The 19,258-nt window shown below is 37.6% G+C and overlaps 1 protein-coding gene across 1 annotated transcript; it reads right to left on the bottom strand.

Moving 5' to 3' along the window:
* Window positions 1-11,831: 11,831 nt before the first annotated feature.
* On the bottom strand, window positions 11,832-17,191 carry srsf3a (serine and arginine rich splicing factor 3a). Its single transcript, XM_079241930.1, has 7 exons — window positions 17,087-17,191; window positions 15,972-16,008; window positions 15,278-15,488; window positions 15,046-15,180; window positions 12,732-12,770; window positions 12,563-12,649; window positions 11,832-12,460 (listed from the first exon to the last, which is right to left on the bottom strand). Exons 2-7 carry the CDS (start codon window positions 15,976-15,978, stop codon window positions 12,433-12,435), a joined length of 507 nt encoding a protein of 168 aa, XP_079098056.1. The 5' UTR covers window positions 15,979-16,008; window positions 17,087-17,191; the 3' UTR covers window positions 11,832-12,432.
* Window positions 17,192-19,258: the final 2,067 nt, after the last annotated feature.

Below are 19,258 nucleotides of genomic sequence, written 5' to 3'. Positions count from 1 at the left end.
AATAATATACCACATATTAAATTGCTTTTGAAATAGACATTTCTGCTCTACAATTAGGATCAATTTGTATTAGGTTTTTAATTAAAAAAGTGCAATAGTTTTATTAAACAGCTGCCCAAAGCAGAGGGAGGGAATATAAACTAGCTTCTCAGATTTGGTCTAGTGTTGTATAACGACTTGTAATATCAACATCTGTTTAAAAAGATAAATTGTAATTAACAAAGCGAGCTGATTGGTGAGATTAGCTCCTGAAGTATGAGATGCATCCTACCTGAATGGAGTTTGCCCAGTAGCTGATAGCAGAAAAACTCTGGGAGGAAGTGATGTCATACATCAAGAGGAATGCTTGTGCTTTGTGGAAAATCTGCCTCGTGATGCTGCGAAACCTTTGAAGACAGATGAGAAAGTTGTCAGAAGGAATCTGGCTGTTTTTCTTTTAAGATCAGTGGCCAACCCTCTTTAAGCAGGAAAAATGAATCCACACATTTAGACTCTGACCAGGTCTATGTGTGGCCATTTTAATTTAACATGAATCCATAGATGTTTCCAGCAGAACAAAGTCAACACCTTAGGAGCCAGTCCATTGTATGGACTGGCTCCTAAGGTGTTGACTCCATTAGGAGTCAACACCTTAGTTGATTCCATTGACTCCTAATGGAATCAACTGGAATGACAAATAGAGAACTGCGTGTGCACATCTCTGCTGATAAATAATAAGTGCCAAATCAGTTAAAAAAAGATCTGTATTTTCATCTGAAGGAGACTTCTTAGCACTTAAACAGACCTTTAAAACACATTTTTGAAGGCTGCAGCTGCATCCACTTGTGTAGGCCTTACAGATGAATTATGGTTAAATGTTGAGGTGTACGCAAAGCTGAGAACAATAGGACCAGTCTTAACATTGGACAAGAGGAACCCATCTGGCTTACAAAACAATAACCCAAATGGCACCTGCCTACCTTCACTCCCTAAACCAGAGCTACACTCCCTGTCGACTGTTAACACTCTGTCAGTGAAGGCACGTGCTCCCACCACAGCGTGGTGCAAAGTCAGTAGCCAGCCTCTTTTCCTCTGTTTTTCCCTGGTGGTGGAACAATCTACTCAGCTGTGTTCACACAACTACTCACAAGACAACTGCACACAACATTAATAGATAGAGAAGCAAATGTTCACAAACAGTTTAACTTTTTTTTTTTTTTTTTTTTTTTAAAGAAAAAAACAAATTATTAATGCACACAACATTAACAGATAGAGTCAAATGCTCACTATTTAAGGTTAAATTAAATGCTCACAAACTTGACAGTCTTCATTGATGGGTACAAGACCAACTAAAGGAATGGGCTGACATCAGGTAAAAAGAGACATTTAAACCAGTAAGACCCATGGTTGCAAAATTACAACATCACCTAAAGCCATCCTAAAAAAAACAAAAAAAACTGCAATACACATATTGTTTCTCTCCACGACACCACTAGAAGATGTGTTTATGTCCAGTAATCTGCCCAGATTCAGATATTAATTAGCTTGATTGTCAACTTGTAATTGTCATGGAATCCCCACTCTGTCCAATCCACAGAGTCCTTATCTACTTTTAAAAGCAAGCTAAAGACTCAGCTGTTCAAGGAGCATTTCCACACTTAGCTTCACTCTTTGAATTGTCAGAATGACTCAGAAAGATTTGCCCAGGTCTTTGACACAACTCAGCACTGAATAAGCAGCATACACTTCCGCCCAAGATGATATTGATTTGATGTTACAAAATGTTCTTATAAGTAAGCATTACACAATAGAACCTGTGTCCAACTGAACTTGAAGCAGTCTGACTACCACATAATTATGTTCACCTGTCCTGGTTGTGTTGTTTTTTTGCTTTTTCTGTTCTCACTCTCAGATGTAAGTTGGAAAAAAGTGTTTGCAAAATGACTGTAGAATAGAATACAAAGAGACAACCTGTCCCTAACCACTGGAGAAGCAAAGTTCCTCTTTCAACAGACAAACTACAGCTGAGTATGAAAACAATTGGCACATGCAGTCCAAGATTCAGGTCACAATTAACAGAATAATATTTCATCTGTAGAGTCTGAACTCTCCTGTCACCCATAACCAAGTACCCAGCTTACTCACAGCAGATATCAGTATTCACCAATCTGAAGTTAAACATCTGATAGTCTATCTTGTTTATCGTCAGATATTTATATTCATATACAGATAGGTCACCTTTGTGCAGCTCAAGGCCTCAAACATCAAGTTATTGGCATAGAGGAACCTGAATTAGCCTTCCTAACTGACACTTGTCACTGCAAGTCTTCAAATGTGTGATTATTTTACCATTCAAATAGTAGGTTTGCCTCCCCAGTTGTCTTTTAAGTTCAGGGTTTCACTTTTATTCTCTCTGTTACCACTTGTTTTTAGATATCCCAATAAATAGTGTGAGCTTACCTTTCTTGACCTGCTGTATCCCATAACTGCAGAGAAACGGGTTTCCCTTCCACCACCACAGTCCACATGCAAGAATCAAGGCCTAGAAGGAATTATTTAGGTGACATGATAGTACATTGCCACACATTTAGGGGAGTAATCTTAAGGTAAAAGTCAGAATCTTACCAACAGAGGCTGGAAGATCTAAGGAAAACTTTCCAGTTTGAGCTCTTTTCATGAAGGAAGTTTTTCCCACACTGCTGTCTCCAACCATAACCACATTGTAACAGTTTGATCTGAGGTCTGTCCCTCTGGGATCAGCTGAAGACATGATAGTGAAAGCATGGTCACATATTAAAGTGAAGTGTTTTTCTTGGTATTATAAGCATATCATTCTGCTGGTTGTTGTACAGAAGGGTTAATGGTCTGTTTACCAAGCGAAAGCTCCCTCTGGATCTCCTGAGCAAAGAGATTTTCAGATTGGACTGGAGTTTTCTCACTGTGGGAAAAACAGACCAACTTTAGATAATGTGTGGCACAAAAAGCAAATTACTTATGCTGATCATTCTACAATGTTACGGATTTCAAGCAGAATTTAAAAAAAAAAAAAAGGAGAAAAAAAAAAGAAAGAAACCTCAGGAATTGAACAGAAATACATGTTTTAGTGTTGTCTCACTAAAAATTATACTGGACCAAAAATAATAATTATAATAAAATAAATTTTAAAAAAACCAAACAAACAAACTGCTGTATAAGATTTATCTTTCATAACACACTTTGGTGAGAACCAATCTCTCACAATACTTTTCTCTATGAAATGTGAACCTGCAACTAAGCCCTTCATTATTATCTTTAATATGAAAAAATAACACAAGTCAGAGCCTTTCATTCACTCTTTCACTAATACTGCCAGTTTATTTGAGCTGGATAAAACTGTTTGCTCATGCCTAGAATGAGCCTCTAAATATTATCAGCTTAAACACACTAGAATACATTCTTATCTCTGGACAGATGCGTATTATGCGTACTAGGGTGGTGACGATATGCTTTTGTCCCGATTCGATTCGATTCCGAGTTTTTTGGGTGCCGATTTGATTTAAATTGCAATTCTCACAATTCTTTGATAGTGCTGATTTTTGTAGATTAAAAACCAAAAAAATGAATAAAACTTATTTTTTGCTCGTCATTTTTCTTGATTTCAATTAGGAAAAAACAACACAGTGGCCAAATCAGCATTCTGCTGCTATAATGCCAAAGAAGACAAGTAAAAAGATCAATAAAAATAGTAACAATGACAAAATGTTTTATAATGAATTATTTTTATTGGAAAAAAAAAATTGATTTTTTAACAAAAAAATCTATTTTAAAATTGTGAAGCAAAAAAATCCAGATTTTTTACTTTTCAATTAGATTTTTCCACCCCTAATACGTACCTTGCCGGCTTTGAGATTCTGAAGCTCAATGCTTTCTTGTCACGGTCATCAACCTGCAGAAACAAAAATGTAATTACCATTCATAAGCTAACAGCAAATAGTACACTGCTTTCTATGAGATACCACGTCATTTAATGAAAAACAATGGTGATCTATTTTACCTAGTTTGTTCTTGATGGTTATCACGTGATCTTTTCTGAAGGTTGTACAAGTAATGTTTCTGAAAAAGCTATGTATATGTTCATGTTCTCCTTTTCACTATGTGAAACACATGGAGAGTCAACCACATCTTCCTCATTTCATTTCGTTGTGCCATTTTGTCTTGAAACAAACATACGATTAAAGTGCAAGATGTTTCATGTAGATGGGAAGTACAACTCTGAAACAGGTGTGTGAAAGAACACTCACTTGACCAATAATAACCATTCATGTCAGGCTAAAGGTGCACAAAATATCAACAGTTGAATTAAAATTCAGCAAAAACTCTCCATGACAAACAACATTATTAAAATGCAGTAAGTTTTTTCCCTCTACAGTTTAATGTTTGAGTGTAGAAAAATTTAGGTTGATATTTTGCATTCAGTGGTGATTTAAAAAAAATTGTCTCTGTACAGTAAAAATCTGATTTTGAGATGTGTTTTCTGACAACACAGTTTTAAAGCCAAGCATGGTTCAATATTAACTAATCACAAATGTGATGTGAAAACTTTTTGTGTTTAGCCTTTAAACAAAACAAACATGCAAAAGAAGGAGCACAATGTAGAAGTTTTGAATTTGGACTGAGGCTAAATAATCTGTTTTTAAAGTATATTTCTGTGCTGATTATATGTCTGCTTTAGTAGATGTGTGAAATCCATGTAAAACAATGATGAAAAGATTGATGTAAGATAGTTAAAAGGTGATGCTTTGCTGCTTACCTCCGATCTTTTTTCCAGATGAGGTGATTCCTCTCTGTGCTCTTCAGTGGCCTTATGTGGATCTTCTTCTGTGACATTCTCATCTGGATCATCGATCAGTCTGGCCTCTCTTGCAGTTTGGTCTTTGCTGTTTTGATGCAGGCGAGACTTCCGGTTCGAACCAAATTTTCTTCGCCTTCCACCAGAAACCAGTTCTGACAGAGTATCATCTTTGGGAGGGGTGGACGGAGCTATTTCACTGGTTGAAGTCAGACCATGTTCTGTTTTTGTAAGTTCACTCTGGGAAATTGGACTTTCTTCAGCTGTTTCCTCTACCAGGGGGTTTGATATAGATTCATCAACATGACTGACTTCCACTACTTCGAATAGAGGAGTTTTTATTTGATCACGGTTGCTGTCTTCATTTTCTGCAGAGAGTTGGAGAGCTTTTTCTTCATTTCTGGAGGCACTCTCTGACATTTCATTTTCACCAGATGTTGGGGTCTCTGTTGGTTTATTCTCTAACTCCAGCTGCTGATTCAAGCCATCTCTTCTGGTCCGTGAACTGAGATTCCTACGAGTGGAGCCCAATTTTCTTCTCCTGTTGGGTGAATTCAAATCTGGACTTGGATTTTTTATTTCCAGATTTCTACATTGAGTTTCTTGATGCAAATCATTTGGCTTTTGTTCATCAGCATCCTGAACTTGTCCTGGTTTTATACTCTCCACACGTGTTTGCATACTGATGCCAGTGGTCGTCTCAGTATTTGGAGGCAGCAACTGACTCGATGCGCCACTGTTTGTTCCAGTGGCCACAGAAGTAAACTGTATCTGAGTATAAGTAAAATCATCCAGCTGTGATATCTTATCTACATTTTTCTCCTCATCCCTTTCATCCGGTGCCAGATTCAATCCAACTGGATTAATGGAGGCTGATTGTTCAGAAAGGAAAACTGGTATCACATTACTCTCGTTGCTCTGCGTGTCAAAAGCACAGCTTTGTGGCTTTTGCTCGTCATGATGAAGGGTTTTATTTTCCTCAGTTCTTTCTTGCTTTAAGGTATCGTGTAATGGCTGGGTATGTTCCCTTTGTACTACCTCTGCAGTTAATGGTAACTCCTCAACAACCTCCAGTTTGTCCAGACCCCTGACCTCAGCTTCAGCTTGAAAGTCACTTTCTTTGCCGTCTGTGTCTTCGTCGTGTTTCCTGTTGAGTCGAGTCCTGCGAGTAGAGCCCATCTTCCTCCTCTTTTCTTTGGATTTTCCTTGTAAGTGTTCATTGTGATCTGAGTGAGTTTGTTCTTGCGGATTGATAGGTACATCCATTGGAGCAGAAACTCCACTTTCATCAGACATGTCCACAGCTGATTCTTGAGAAGTATCTGTGTCCTGGACTGAGTGGACATATTTGTCTCCCGCTTCATCCTGCTCAGGACTTTGTGCATCCATTGAGCTCACCACCTCTGTCTTACAGTCCTCTCTTGTGACACACCTCACTGTTTCCATCAAAATATCTTCTTGTCCCTGTGAGTCTTTTTCGCGAGATAAATCTTCTGTTTTTTGGCACTGAAAGGCTTCTTTGTGATCAAGAACATGTATAATGCCTGACTGTGGGCTGATAATGTCATCCTGATAGAAGATACTCTGCACATGTGAGTCATCTTTCCCAACACAGACTTGTGGTGATTGCATCAAGTTAACTGTGTCATGTCCTGTAAGCTGACTTGCATTATCAGGCTCTTTCACAAATTCCGTGTATCTTTCATCAGGGTCTTTATTGAATTTAAGAGTGTCTCCATTGTCTGAGCCTGGATTAATATCTGATGTTGCAACAGGACTGTTGTCAAGAAGATTCAGCAGTTTTTCTGTGTTTTCATCTCCGGACATTGTAGAACCGATCTTTCCTTTCTCAGCAAACATGAGATCTTCTAATTCTTCCTGCTTCGTTGTATCTTCGGTTAACATTTCTTTACCTTCCACAACTCCCTCTTTAAATTCTTGGTTTGCTTTAATAACCTTGGCTTGCTGTCTTGTTTTATCTCGCCGGCTTGACCCCAGTTTCCTTCTGTTTCCTGCTGGTTTGACACCTGAGTGGCTTTCTTCTTTAAAGCTCTGACAAGTGTTTTCAGGTTCAGCGTCAAAAGGAATCTGATCTGGATCAGACTGCAGTGTCTGCAGATGAGGTTTTTCATCTGTAATCATGGTGTTACCGATCTGATGCATTGCTTGCATTTGTGCTTGATTACAATACTCATTGTGCTTTGTAGTCACATCTTCCGAATCCCGAATCCCTTCAGTTTTGGATGGACTGAAATATTCATCTTGTTTTCTGTTTCTGGAATGATTCTCTTGTGTTGAATATGTCTCTTGCTCAACGCTGTGTTCAACGTCAGTTTGGTTGTTCTGGCTACTTGTCTTTGTGGTTCTCTCTGGTTGGTTGGAAAACTCTACATTTTCACTTAACAAATGTTTGCCTTGTAAATTTCCACATGGCCCTAACGTTTCTGTGTCCTCATCTGGTTCCTCGTTTTCTGCTGAAGGAGGGACGGAAGGATGTTTGTCATCTGGCAGCTTTCTGGAATTTGACTTGATGAGCTGCTGCTTTACTGAAGGACTTGAGGTTGTAAACTCCCAGATGCCAGCAGCTGTGCCAAGATGCACATTTTGTTTGCCATGAACAGCCACGTTGTCTGAGTGGGAAGTGTCAGATCTGTCCATTCCTTCCTGCTTGATTTCTGTTGATTTTTCCTGGCTCGAGCTCATTGCTCCACTGTTTTCGCCAGGGTTTAAACTTGTGTCATTTTGCTGAGATTGAGAATCCAAAACAACCTGTGCTTCATGTTGCAGGTTTTGTGAATAAGATTCACTGTTTTTAGCTTCAGAGAAGAGTCTTTCGCTGACCTGGTGATCCCCGTTATCCTCACTTGGATTCATTATTATTACTTGACCTTTAACCTCATATACATCCCCCAATTCATTTTCTAATCTGTTTTCAGAACTGATGTGGTGTGGTTTGGTTTTCATATCAAACTCAGATTGTTTGATGTCTTTATTTGCGCTTTGGTCTGACACATCTCCAGAGAAAACTTCTACCGCAGAATCATCATTGTTTTTCTCAGCTGTGTTATCAAGCTGAGAAATTTTGTCTTGGATATGTGTTGGCTCAGTCCCCTGTTCATGCTCTTTCTGCTGAGCTTCTCTTACTTCATTCAATGGTTCCTCTTTTGAAGACAACTCATCATCTGGTGATCCTTTCTCAATCCTACATTCATCCTTTGCATGTTTCCCACTACTGTTTTCATCTGAGTGGACTCCCAGTGTGACAGGACATGCAAGCGGTTCACCCATCAAGTAAATCTCCTGCAAATTTCCATGTCTTAGGATCTCTGTACGTTCAAGACTTTCCTTGCTAACTGCATCTGTTACTGAATTCACACTGGAAAAATCCTCATCAGGCATCTGTCTGTAACAGGACTTTTCAAACACACTTTGATCTTCCATGGAGGCTGAATGTACATCAGTGGGAGGTAACTCAGAATTACAAACATGAGTGTCTGAACTCACCACTTCAGTCTGAGAAGCACCAGTTTTTTCTTCTTCTTGAAATATTTCCACAGAGTTTTCCTGGCCAGGTATCTCTCCTGTTAATACAGCTTCAGTGGATTCATTACTGCTTGAATTAGCATCAGCTTCCATTTTAATTTTATAATATGCTTCAGTGACAGACTCTTTTACCTGATGCTTTCCTCTATTTCTACGGCTAGATCCCAGTTTTCTTTTGTTGCTATTGTTGTGGAGGTCTTTGTGACTCTTTTCATCTGCACTCACAGAACTGCCCTGAGGCTGGCAGTCAGCAGGTTTCATCTCCTTCGTTTCATACTGTGGTCCTTCCTTCTCCTGATGAAATATTTGATCAGTGCTTGGTTCTGCGTCACCCTCAAATCTGCCTTTGAACTCATCCACCTGACTTGAAGGACAGTTTTCTGCATCGCTGATTTGTGGTTTACTGACATCATAAAATTCATAATCATCATTTCTCAGGTCTACAGCCTCCGGTACGTCTTGTTTTGTAGAACACTCATTTAGATCATCTTCTAGATCTTTGTTTGTAGAGTCATCAGTACTTTTCGCTATGAACTCAGAGTGGTTAGCATCACTGATTTCAGCTTGGTCAGTAATGATTCCAGAAGTGATTTCTAGACTTACTGAGGCGTCATCAGGCAAACTTTTAGGAGGGTAATCCCTTTCTAAAAGTCCTTGCATTTGTACTGAATTAACCTTATCATCTGTGTCCAAAGCATCCTCTGAATGAGGAGTCCCTCTGTTCACAGTCTGGCTGAAGCCAGCGTGAGCCTGCTCGTTCATGTTCGCAGAGCTGTCGTGAAACTGGGAGTCAGGGAGGACATCTGATTCTGATGGCGGAGTTTGAGGAGAAATGTTGCTTGTCTGGCTCTCAAAGCTGACTTGATCTTCATTTTGCTGAACGCTTTGGCCTGAATTGTGTTTTATATCCTGATTTATCTGTCCAATAGTAATTTTTATACACTCTGTGTTGATGATACGTGTTTGCTCAAAATCATGCAAACGATCATCCTTAGATATCTGGTCGGCTGTCTCCAAAGTAGGGAAAGTAGGGAAGTCACTCCGTTTGACAACAAGAGTTGAAATTTGTTTAGTTGCAGACTCACCAGTACTTTCCTCTGTGGGATCAGATGGGTTGGTAATTTCAAATCGGTCCATCAGACTTCCAGATGTTTCAGGATTTTCTGATGCATTATCTATCACAGGTTCGTTAGAGTTATTAGGTTGCAGAATTTCTTGCATCGGTGTTAGATAAATCGCGTCTTCCTGCATTTCCGTAGCATCCTCTAAATGATGACTTCTGGTGTCTTCACTGTCAAGACTGTCAGATTTATCTACTTCTGGAATGACTTCTACTGATTTATCAGATGAATCAAGATTAAGTTCTGTTTCCCGTTCATGTTGATCCTCTGGAAGATTTTCACTTTTCAGAATGAAGTTTTCCAGGTCCGTCTTAGCGTAGTTTTCTGGTGAGGAGCTTTGAACATCTGCAAGATGACTGGGTGCAGTCAATGAAAACACTGAGCTGCCATGTGACAGAGATGAGATAACATCATACTCTGTGCCTTGACTTAATTCTTCCTGGTTTGTTGTGCTTGTTTTTTCTTTTTCAAGGGCTTGGTCACCTTCATCATGCTCTAAAACTTCCTCTTTAGATTCTTTAAGACATTGCTGTCCTTTATTTCTGCGCCTTGAACCCAATTTTCTTCTATTCCCAATATGGCCTGAGTTTGTGTCAGATTGCTCATCCACCCTCAAAGATCTGTCTGGTTGCGAGGAGTCAGCTTTTCCTGTTTCTGTATTGTTCCCCGTTTGCTTTGAATCATAAACATGATCAACTCCTTTCTTCTGGCCGACAGTCTCCAAAGTGCCCTCTTTTGGACTTATATTCTGTTTAGCATCTGGACTTGAAATGAGCCCCAGTATTTGTGTTGGTTTATCATTCTTGTCATGTGCTTCATTTACACCATGCTCTGAGTACTGCTCAAAATCATGTTTCTCATTTGTGGGCAAATCCTCTTTTGGTAATAAAAGCATATCTTGCCCAACACTGAGCTTGACTTCAGTATTTTCACCCTGGCTGTGTTTATCTGTGGTTATCTCTGGTGTGATAGACTCTAAAATTACTGTGCTGATCTGTGACTCACTCACCATGTGGTAGCTCTGTAAACTTCCATCTTGTCTGAACAAGTCTGTGTCATCTTTCTTGTTGCTCGCTGACTTTGCTGCAGCTGGCATGTTAGAATTTGCCTCTTGTTGGTTCATTAGCTGCTGATTCACTGGTTCACATGAGGCTATACTTGATTCGGGTACCTCAGAGAGGCCATCAATAGGGGCATTTACTCTGACTTCCTCACTTTCAAGAAAGTTGGACTCGTCAGTCTCTTCCAGCTTGCCGTCATTCTTACAAGTTTGAAGATTGCCTGTTTTTGGCACTAAATTGTCCACAATATCCTCTGGACTTGTGATATTCTTAACTGCAGAGTAATCAGATGAGTCTGAAAACAAGGTCCTATCATGCATTTCTGACATTCCATGTTTACTGTCTCGAGTTAACTCGTCCTGAATTTCAAGTTGTGTTCCTTGTGTTTCAAGAGTTTTATTCCCCCTTGTCTTTTCTTCAAAATCTTCTCTGGGTTGAAGGTATGGATCTGTATCTGGGTCTTTCTCAAGCTGTCTTCCTTTACTTCTTCGGCTAGACCCCAGCTTTCGTCTGCTCATTGTGGCCTCTGGTAAAACGGGCTTCAGGTTTTAAACTGCAGCATTAAACAACAGAATTATTGGTTTAGCACTTTCTCCTACTAACCAGTATTGTGCTATACAGGTACTATCTGGCTGTTATAAACTTCAGAGGTTTGATTTTGGTAAGATTTAAAAAGAAACAATGTTTTTTTCTGTCACTTTCAACACGCATAACTTGTAATCTACTGCCTGCAGCGTGAAACATCCAGTTGTGCAACACATTACAAAAGCAATGTTTTAATACTATTCAAACATTAAATACAGCTAAATATAATAAACTCCTAGAATGTTATTAGATATTAACCATTATTCTGTAAAGGAACCTTTTAACGTAATATAGTACAATTTATATGAGAAGCTGTAGTTAAGCACATTTTTCACAGACAATTACCTTTAGGTAACAAAAAAACAAAATAACGTTTGATTAGTTCTATCAATTGTTTGCAACCTTCGATAAAATAATCACACATGCTTACCACCTAAATCTGGCACCTCTGTCGTCTGAAAACACAAGCTGCTGTGTAATGTTAGGTTATCAGTCTCTGCTCAGCGGGAGTTGCATTTCTCATGAGGGAGTGTTAACTGCAAGCATGAACGCTTCCTGTGTGGGTTACACTTGCAGCCTTTAATGGCGCCATACAATGACTTCCTGAAAAATTTAGTTAAATTTTACTAAATAACTAGACTAAAATGTTATCAATATGAACAATTTATCAAGATGAGAAAAAAGTGGAGGCAAAATAGTATATTGTCAGTTTAAAAAAAAAAACCCAAAAAAACATTTATTCAACAAGTTAAACTGCATCATCACAAACTGCAAAGCATAGTAAATAAAGGCCATTTTTGCCAAAGTAATAAAAAGCAGATAAAATACATCGTAATCGATAGTTTTAGTGAGAGCTCACACAACAGCACCAGTAATTACACTCCCACTACTGCATCTTACAGTGAACTATTGAAAGAAACTAATTCAACTGAGAATAAAAGACAAGAACAAAAACATCACAAGACTTTAATTCAACAGGTAAAAATAAAAAAATAATTAAAAAAACAAAAACAAAAAACATTACAGTTTAAATGCAGTATTCAGTTTCAAAACATGCAGGGCAAGACATCTTTCCTGGGGGGGAAAAGGTGAAATAGGAAATTTTGCCATGACAGTTGACAAAATCAGAACATTTCAGTCCTTTGTTTTCTTTTTTTTATTTCAAGGATGAAGTATGTAACTTGGCCACTCTGGCTGCATTAAACTTACAACAAAAAAACTTCTAAAAAGAAAAGAAAAGCATGACTTTAAAAAAAAGGCAAAAAAAAGGTCTTTTCACAGCTGTAGTATGTTCCAGCAGAACTATGTAGGATCTTCACTTCCTTTCGTTAGACCTGGACCGACTGTAAAACAAATCATATTGTGAATAACTTAAATTATTAATTAAAATATGTTAATGTTAAAACTGAGTCTTAAAAATGAGAAACTGTAATATTGAACAGTACCTTCTTGATCGTGAGAAAGATCTTGACCTCTTACGGTTCTTGTCCCGAGACAGGGATCGATATCTGCGTTTATCTCTTGAAAGCGACCTAAGGGGAGGCGGGAGACAAAGGAAAATTGTCAATTCAAACACTAAAGCATTCGTTGAAATACCGTTTTTATTAATCTTACCTGCTGCGACTGCGGCTAAGGCTCCTCCTTCTTGGTGATCTAAGGTGTGTTGAGGTTAGGAAAGATTAAAAACTCATTAGGACAGAGTATTCATAAACCTCTCGTCAGTACTGAAACTGATGGCATTGTGATTTTAAGAGGTGCGGGTGACATGTGGAAACGTGGTTACACGTTCCTCCTTGTTTGTCTAATAGAAGAGCCATCTGCATCCATGAACTTCCACAAGATCAGGAAACTTTGTCCAATGAGCACCAATCAAGAAGCCAGATGTCATAAAAATCAGGGCTCGACATTAAGATTTGCTGAAGCTATATCATTTGACGACAAGCGTTAAACCTGACTGATGTGCTTTTACTTTGATAACAGATGTGGTAAAGTGTATGCACAATGTTTTCCAAAATGAGTCTGCTCTTTTCAGTGGCTCTGTTAATGGTTTAATTTTGATGGAGAGAGGGGAAATAAAATCATGTGGCGCATACTGTTAAACAAAAATAACACTTGCAGTCTGTATGTGTTGGATGTTAACACTAAAAGCAACTAAACTATTAAATAAAGCTCACTTGAGTCCAGTGTATAAAACTCAAGATGGCTTAATGTCGAGCCGTGAAAATGTTACATCAAGGATAAAAACAAGTGAGATTTTGCAAATGAAACTTGATGATTAAGCTTCTTGAGCTTCAGATTTCTTTGGTGCTGCACTGCACTGCTGAGGGAAAACTCAAGCAGCTTTGAAAGACAGATTAATTATACAAACTACAAAGAGCAGGATAAAAGCAACTTACTATTTTGGGGGATTTGGGCAAGATAGAAATGACGCAAGGAGGCCAGACTGATGGTGAGGGAAGTCGAATTGCAGAGAGGATTTGCCACATGATGCAAATGTTGTAGATGCTTGGTGGCTGGTTGGAGGGGGTAGTTGTAGATTTTTCCTGCCTTTTTTTGGGGTTTGGGGTGAGGAATAAGGAGGGATGTAAGCCAAGGGCTGTTCCCGTTGATACAGTAGATGTTTGGAGAATTGAAAGAGTTAAGACGCTGATTGGTTGATAACGTGAAGCGGACCGCTGTCGATTGGGTAAAGGTCGAAGGAAGCAGAGGAGGATGCTGGGAACTGCATGCTCAGGAACCAAAAGGTTGGTGGAACCTGACGACTGGCGGTGAGCCTGGCTCATGTGACAACACCAGCCAAGCTGATTGGGGCTCGCTGGTCAGCAGTCACATGATGCTGAAAGAAGACTAGTTGACTGACTCAGATGGTGAGAAGCTTGGTGGTGACTCTGCAACGGGGTTCAGTTTTATTAATAGATGGCAACTGAACTCAGAGAGAAAACAGAATTTACACCTACATTAAAGTGATTCTAAAATTATTTCTAAAAATGTTTGGATAATGATGAAGTTGTAACTAAAACCTATTTAAAAGTCCCCGTAAAGCAACATTGCTCAGGTGAAGCATTGTATTTTTACACTGAACAAGAGTTAATATAAAATGCCAGTAGTTCTGTGTGAAGATTTTGTAGGAAAAACAAAGCAAAACAAAAAAATTAAATGATAAAAATGTGCCATTGGAGCCAATGGGGAATTATAGCCATATTCACAAAACATCCAAAAGCAAAGCAACTCCCAAAAGAACAATTCAGAGCAATTCATAAACACAAGTTAATGATAAATTTTTGATAGTCATACATTTGGACAGTGATAAGTTCATCACAAATTCAGTTACATTACAACACCTCTGAAAATATAAAAACTCAACATGATGGTTTGCACAACTCAGTCAACTGTTACACATGGTAATGTGTACATCCATTTCCAATGTAGCTAAACTGAGTATTGAAAAGGGCTATTTATTTGTTTATTTCATACAAGTAGGCTATATCAACACCCCATATTAAATGCTTGGTCTGCTGGTTTAAAAAAAAAGAAAAAAAGAAGATGCTTTGTGAATATGACCAGAGATTACGTCAAATTAAAATGAAAAAAACAAACAAACAAAAAAAAAAGTATACCACTCGTGAACTGGAGCATTAAGAGTGGTTACAGGAATAGAAGGGAAAAAAAAAAAAAAACCACAACATGACTATCTGGCTTGGGTTTGGCAAAATATAATAAGACTGAGATCTGAAGTGATTTAAGCCTAAACTGAGTTTGGTTGGTCAAAAATGGTTTTGCAAGAGTAAAGAGTCAAAAGTTGTTAAGTGTAAGTGTCTGTAACCAATAATGAACTTTTAATGATCAACACGAATTAAACTGCTCCGGAAACAGTAACATTTAAAAAAAAATTTAAAAAAAAAAGGAAAATCAAATATGAATTTCATACCTGCGTCTGACCGGAGGACTCCGGCGCCTATAATCATCCCGAGGGCGTCTACTCCAAGATGGAGGAGGACCACGGCTCCGAGAACGCTTTTCTCCAGTAGACAACTCAACACGCACTCGACAACCACACATGGTTCTAGACACAGGCCATCCAGTAAGTGTAAAAGTAATATTAAAGTTCTAAAATTCATAAATAGAAGACAAAAAAAAAAACAAGGTTGCATGGTGATTACCTGCCATCCAGTTCTCGCACAGCATCAGATGCATCTCGGGGATCTTCAAACTCCACAAAAGCAAAACCTGGAGGATTCCTAGCAACCCAAACACTTCTTAAAGGTCCATAGTATCCAAAAGCTCTTTCCAGCTCCGTCTTATTTCCATTGTTTCCCAGATTCCCCACATAAACCTTGCAGTCAAGGGGACAGTCCCGATGAAAAGCAGGGTCTGAGAAGACAGAAACATATTTGAAAGATTATTAGCAAGATATCACGGGAAATTTAAACATGACTAGCTACAATTTTCCTAAGTGAGGTTCTATCTTTGTTAAAAGGTTGAATGCCAAAATATAGTTCAGAATTTTAAAATCTTCCTAAAGTTTTAGGAGCAAGTGGTCAGGAAGAGTGCACAGCATATAGTTAACAAAAACCAGGATCAATAACAAAAAGTAAGCTACCATTAATAACAAAAAGTAAGCTACCATTAATACCATAAATTATGCACAGTTTTCCAGATTCCAAACTAAATAACTGAGAAAGATAACCAAAAAAATAAACACTTTTAAAAAAAGAAGGAAATACACTAATAGTGTAAGTCTTTATTCGTAAAGAGTGAGCTTTTTTTTTCTTTTATTACTTAAAATGACGCATGGCTATCAGAAGCCTTTAAAGTCTGTATGTTTAACACCTTAGTATTTTTGTGTTATCATACCTCCCATTTCAACTATCTTCTTGTACGAGTTCTTTGCCTGAAAGAAAACAAAGGCAAGAAGCTGTTAGTCACATATTAAAGCTCTAAAAAATGCATAGTCTCTTATATTTCCTAGATTTAAACTGCAGAACATTGCGCTCATTTTTAATTAAATACAATACAAAAACTACAGGAAAGGCATTTATTAACACAGTAAACTATTGATTTTATAAAATGGCCATCGATCATTAAAATAAAAAACACATTTGAATCTGAATACCATTTTTTCCCAGTCCTTGTGTGAAACCATCCTCTAACACCAGAGTGACATTTAAGTTTATATATTTTGCCACATATGACCTGGTATTAGAACAAATTTGAAGCTAATCAATGAGATATGCACTGTACATTAAGCTGCCAATTTTAAAGTATGTTCGTTTTTTTTTTGTTTTTTTTTTTTTGTCCTGCTGTAAGAAGACTTAATCTAATTCTTTAACATATGTGGTAGAGTGCTGAAATACTCGAGTAGTTTGCCGGTTTTCCATAAAGATGAATGAGAGCATGTATCGGCAAAAAATTCTGGAGCATTTGCTGCCATTGTGCCTTGGGGCAAATGTGCAGACGGGAATGTGTTCTTTCTGCGGATATGTGTGCTGCTTTCCATGCTATCACAACAACAACAAAAAGTCTATTATTTACAACTAATTGAAAACAAAATATCACTATATATGCATCATGTGTTACACTCTAAAGCTATAAACAAGCAAACACATGTAGGCTATTATCAAAACTGAATGAGCTCCATAGGCGGAGACCACAACCTAGCATTGCTAATTCGCCGGTTTTAATTATTGAAACGTTATATTACCAACTGATAGCAACAAAAACAACTGTCAACTTCATTTTCCTTTAAAAAGAAGAAAAAAAAAAACATTGGCTACCAAACAAAAATGCCGTATTGTTTCTCAGCTCCATGATATTAATTACATGTACGTTTGTATGAAATTGCTAACAATGTTAGCATTTGCCAGTGTGAGACCATTAAAAAATATTTATCACTGAGCATACTAACAAATGTCCTATGAGAAATAAAAAGGTAAGGAACATAATAGAATATAAGTTAAAACGCAGCTGACCTTTTAAAGTAATAAATCCTCAAAACCTTGGCAGATGTATCTCACCTCCCTTACACGAGGAGGCCCACTTAGCTTGTTAGCATCAGTAGTATAACGGAAGAAGCATGCTTTTCTTCTTCACTGCGTGAATTCCTGGACAACAGACCGACGTTAAGAATACAGCGCCGTCTATTGTTCATAGATTAAGAATCCACAAAAAGTTTCATAGAAGGACATTTTCATCAGGATTTTTTGTTGATGATTTAAAAGTTCATAAAATTAATTCCTGGCTGAATGTGTGGTCTCTAAGCATTTCTTAATCATTGTAGTTTTTAAAAAAAATTTTGCTCAACATTTATTAAATGTTATAAAATAACATTGATTTCAAAGTGGAGCTGTCATACAGCTAAAGCTGATTTAAGTGGTTTTAAAAATGGTCTAACTTTTGAAGTCACTACAAGGGTCACATACTGATCCAACTAAATACATTCCTGTTTCCTTTAGAAGACTCTCTTTGTTACAAGTGACTCACTATAGCAGATATTATCTTGTCCCCTTGACAAATGTTTCTTTCTCATTGATGGTTTTCATGTCAACACTTGTCTGAAGGCTGGATATTATTTTGAATCTACATCCTCCAAATAAGCCCAGAAGATGGAGATTTCATGCTAGTATTTTAAGACACTAAAGGGAATGTGCCTGCATTATAGCAGAATATTATATACAGCATATAATCCTCATCTCCTTATGAAAAACAAACAAAGTTGTTGAACAGAAACATAGAAACACAGACACAATAGAAAATAAACAGAGAAGACTGTTTAAGTAAAAGCACAGATGCTATCAGAAGCAACATATACTTAGAACTGAACACATGCCAGTTTTATTTCTAAGAAACAATTTCCTCAGAACTAGTCCCCTTTATAAATACTATACCTTTCTATCCAAATATAAATACATTACTGTAGGTCAACCTCTTTTAGGAAGAAAGTAAGTGCATTTACTAAAATACTTAACTGACTATTCAGAAGAACTTACAAATATATAATCTATTTATAACTGCTGCCATTTTTAAAGGTTACCAAGCATGAGTAATTTGTAGAAGATTCATGTAATATGAGTAAGAAAGAAAGAGATGAAGCTGGTCGTCAGTGTTTGAAAAGTTTGGTAGAGATGCAGTTTAGGATTTTTTCAGTAGATTCAATATGGGCACTGTTCACTCTGTCTAAAATGTTTGAAGTTTTTGTATATGCTGTTCATAGAGTTCAAAGTTTCTGATTATTGTCCACATGAATATGTGTTAAAATTTGGCAAAACCATCTTTACTCACTTTTAGTATAAGAATGTATACTGGCATGATTTCAGTAGCACACACAAACACACACAAACACACACACACACACACACACACACACGTGTGTGTACATACATATATATATATATATATATATATATATATATATATATATATATATATATATATATATATATATATGTGCCTGGCCTTGTTCTGCAATAAACGCAATGACAGCTTGAAAAAAGAAAAAAAAATCAGTTTCCCATCAACAAGAGATGCAAGCTTTACTCAGTCAGTTTGACCTGAAAAAGATACAAAAACAGCAAAACAGCTGCCTGCCATTTAGTGATTACATAAGAACATTGGTAAATCAACAGTCAGGGCTGTTGCTCAACCAGCGAAATCACCACAAACGACCCCTTGAAAATGTGCAGGTGGGTGGGTAAATGCTGTATGTACACTTCCTATCCAGAGACAAGTTAAAGAAGAAGTTCAACGAAAGGGAAAAGGAGTTTAAGAAGTCTTTGTACCGCTCTGACCATGAATGTACCGTAACTTCTCAATACTCACGTCAGAAAATAGCGCGTAAGAAAGACATGGAGTGCTTTCATCATGATTTACTTCTCTAAGAGAAAAGTAAGAGGTGTTGCTGGTTTTGAAGGACATTTGAGGTGTTAAATACTTTTTATCAAACATTTTTAAATTCATTGATGGTAACTTTGTTTGAATTATTCTGGTGAGCTTATGAAACTGACATTCATGTTTGCATAAATATAGATGATTTGTCTGCCTGACAGATGAGATAAACCACCAAGACTCAAATTAGCTCTTCAGAAATTCATTGTCCTTTGACTGTCAATACCTGACAGCTGTTTTTGATGTCAGACACTATAACA

Source organism: Telmatherina bonti, assembly GCF_933228915.1.
Source record: "Telmatherina bonti genome assembly, chromosome: 6".
NCBI classification, from domain to species: Eukaryota; Metazoa; Chordata; class Actinopteri; order Atheriniformes; family Telmatherinidae; genus Telmatherina; species Telmatherina bonti.
Note: the sequence above shows the minus strand (reverse complement) of the source record. Positions and strands in the feature narration are given on the sequence as shown.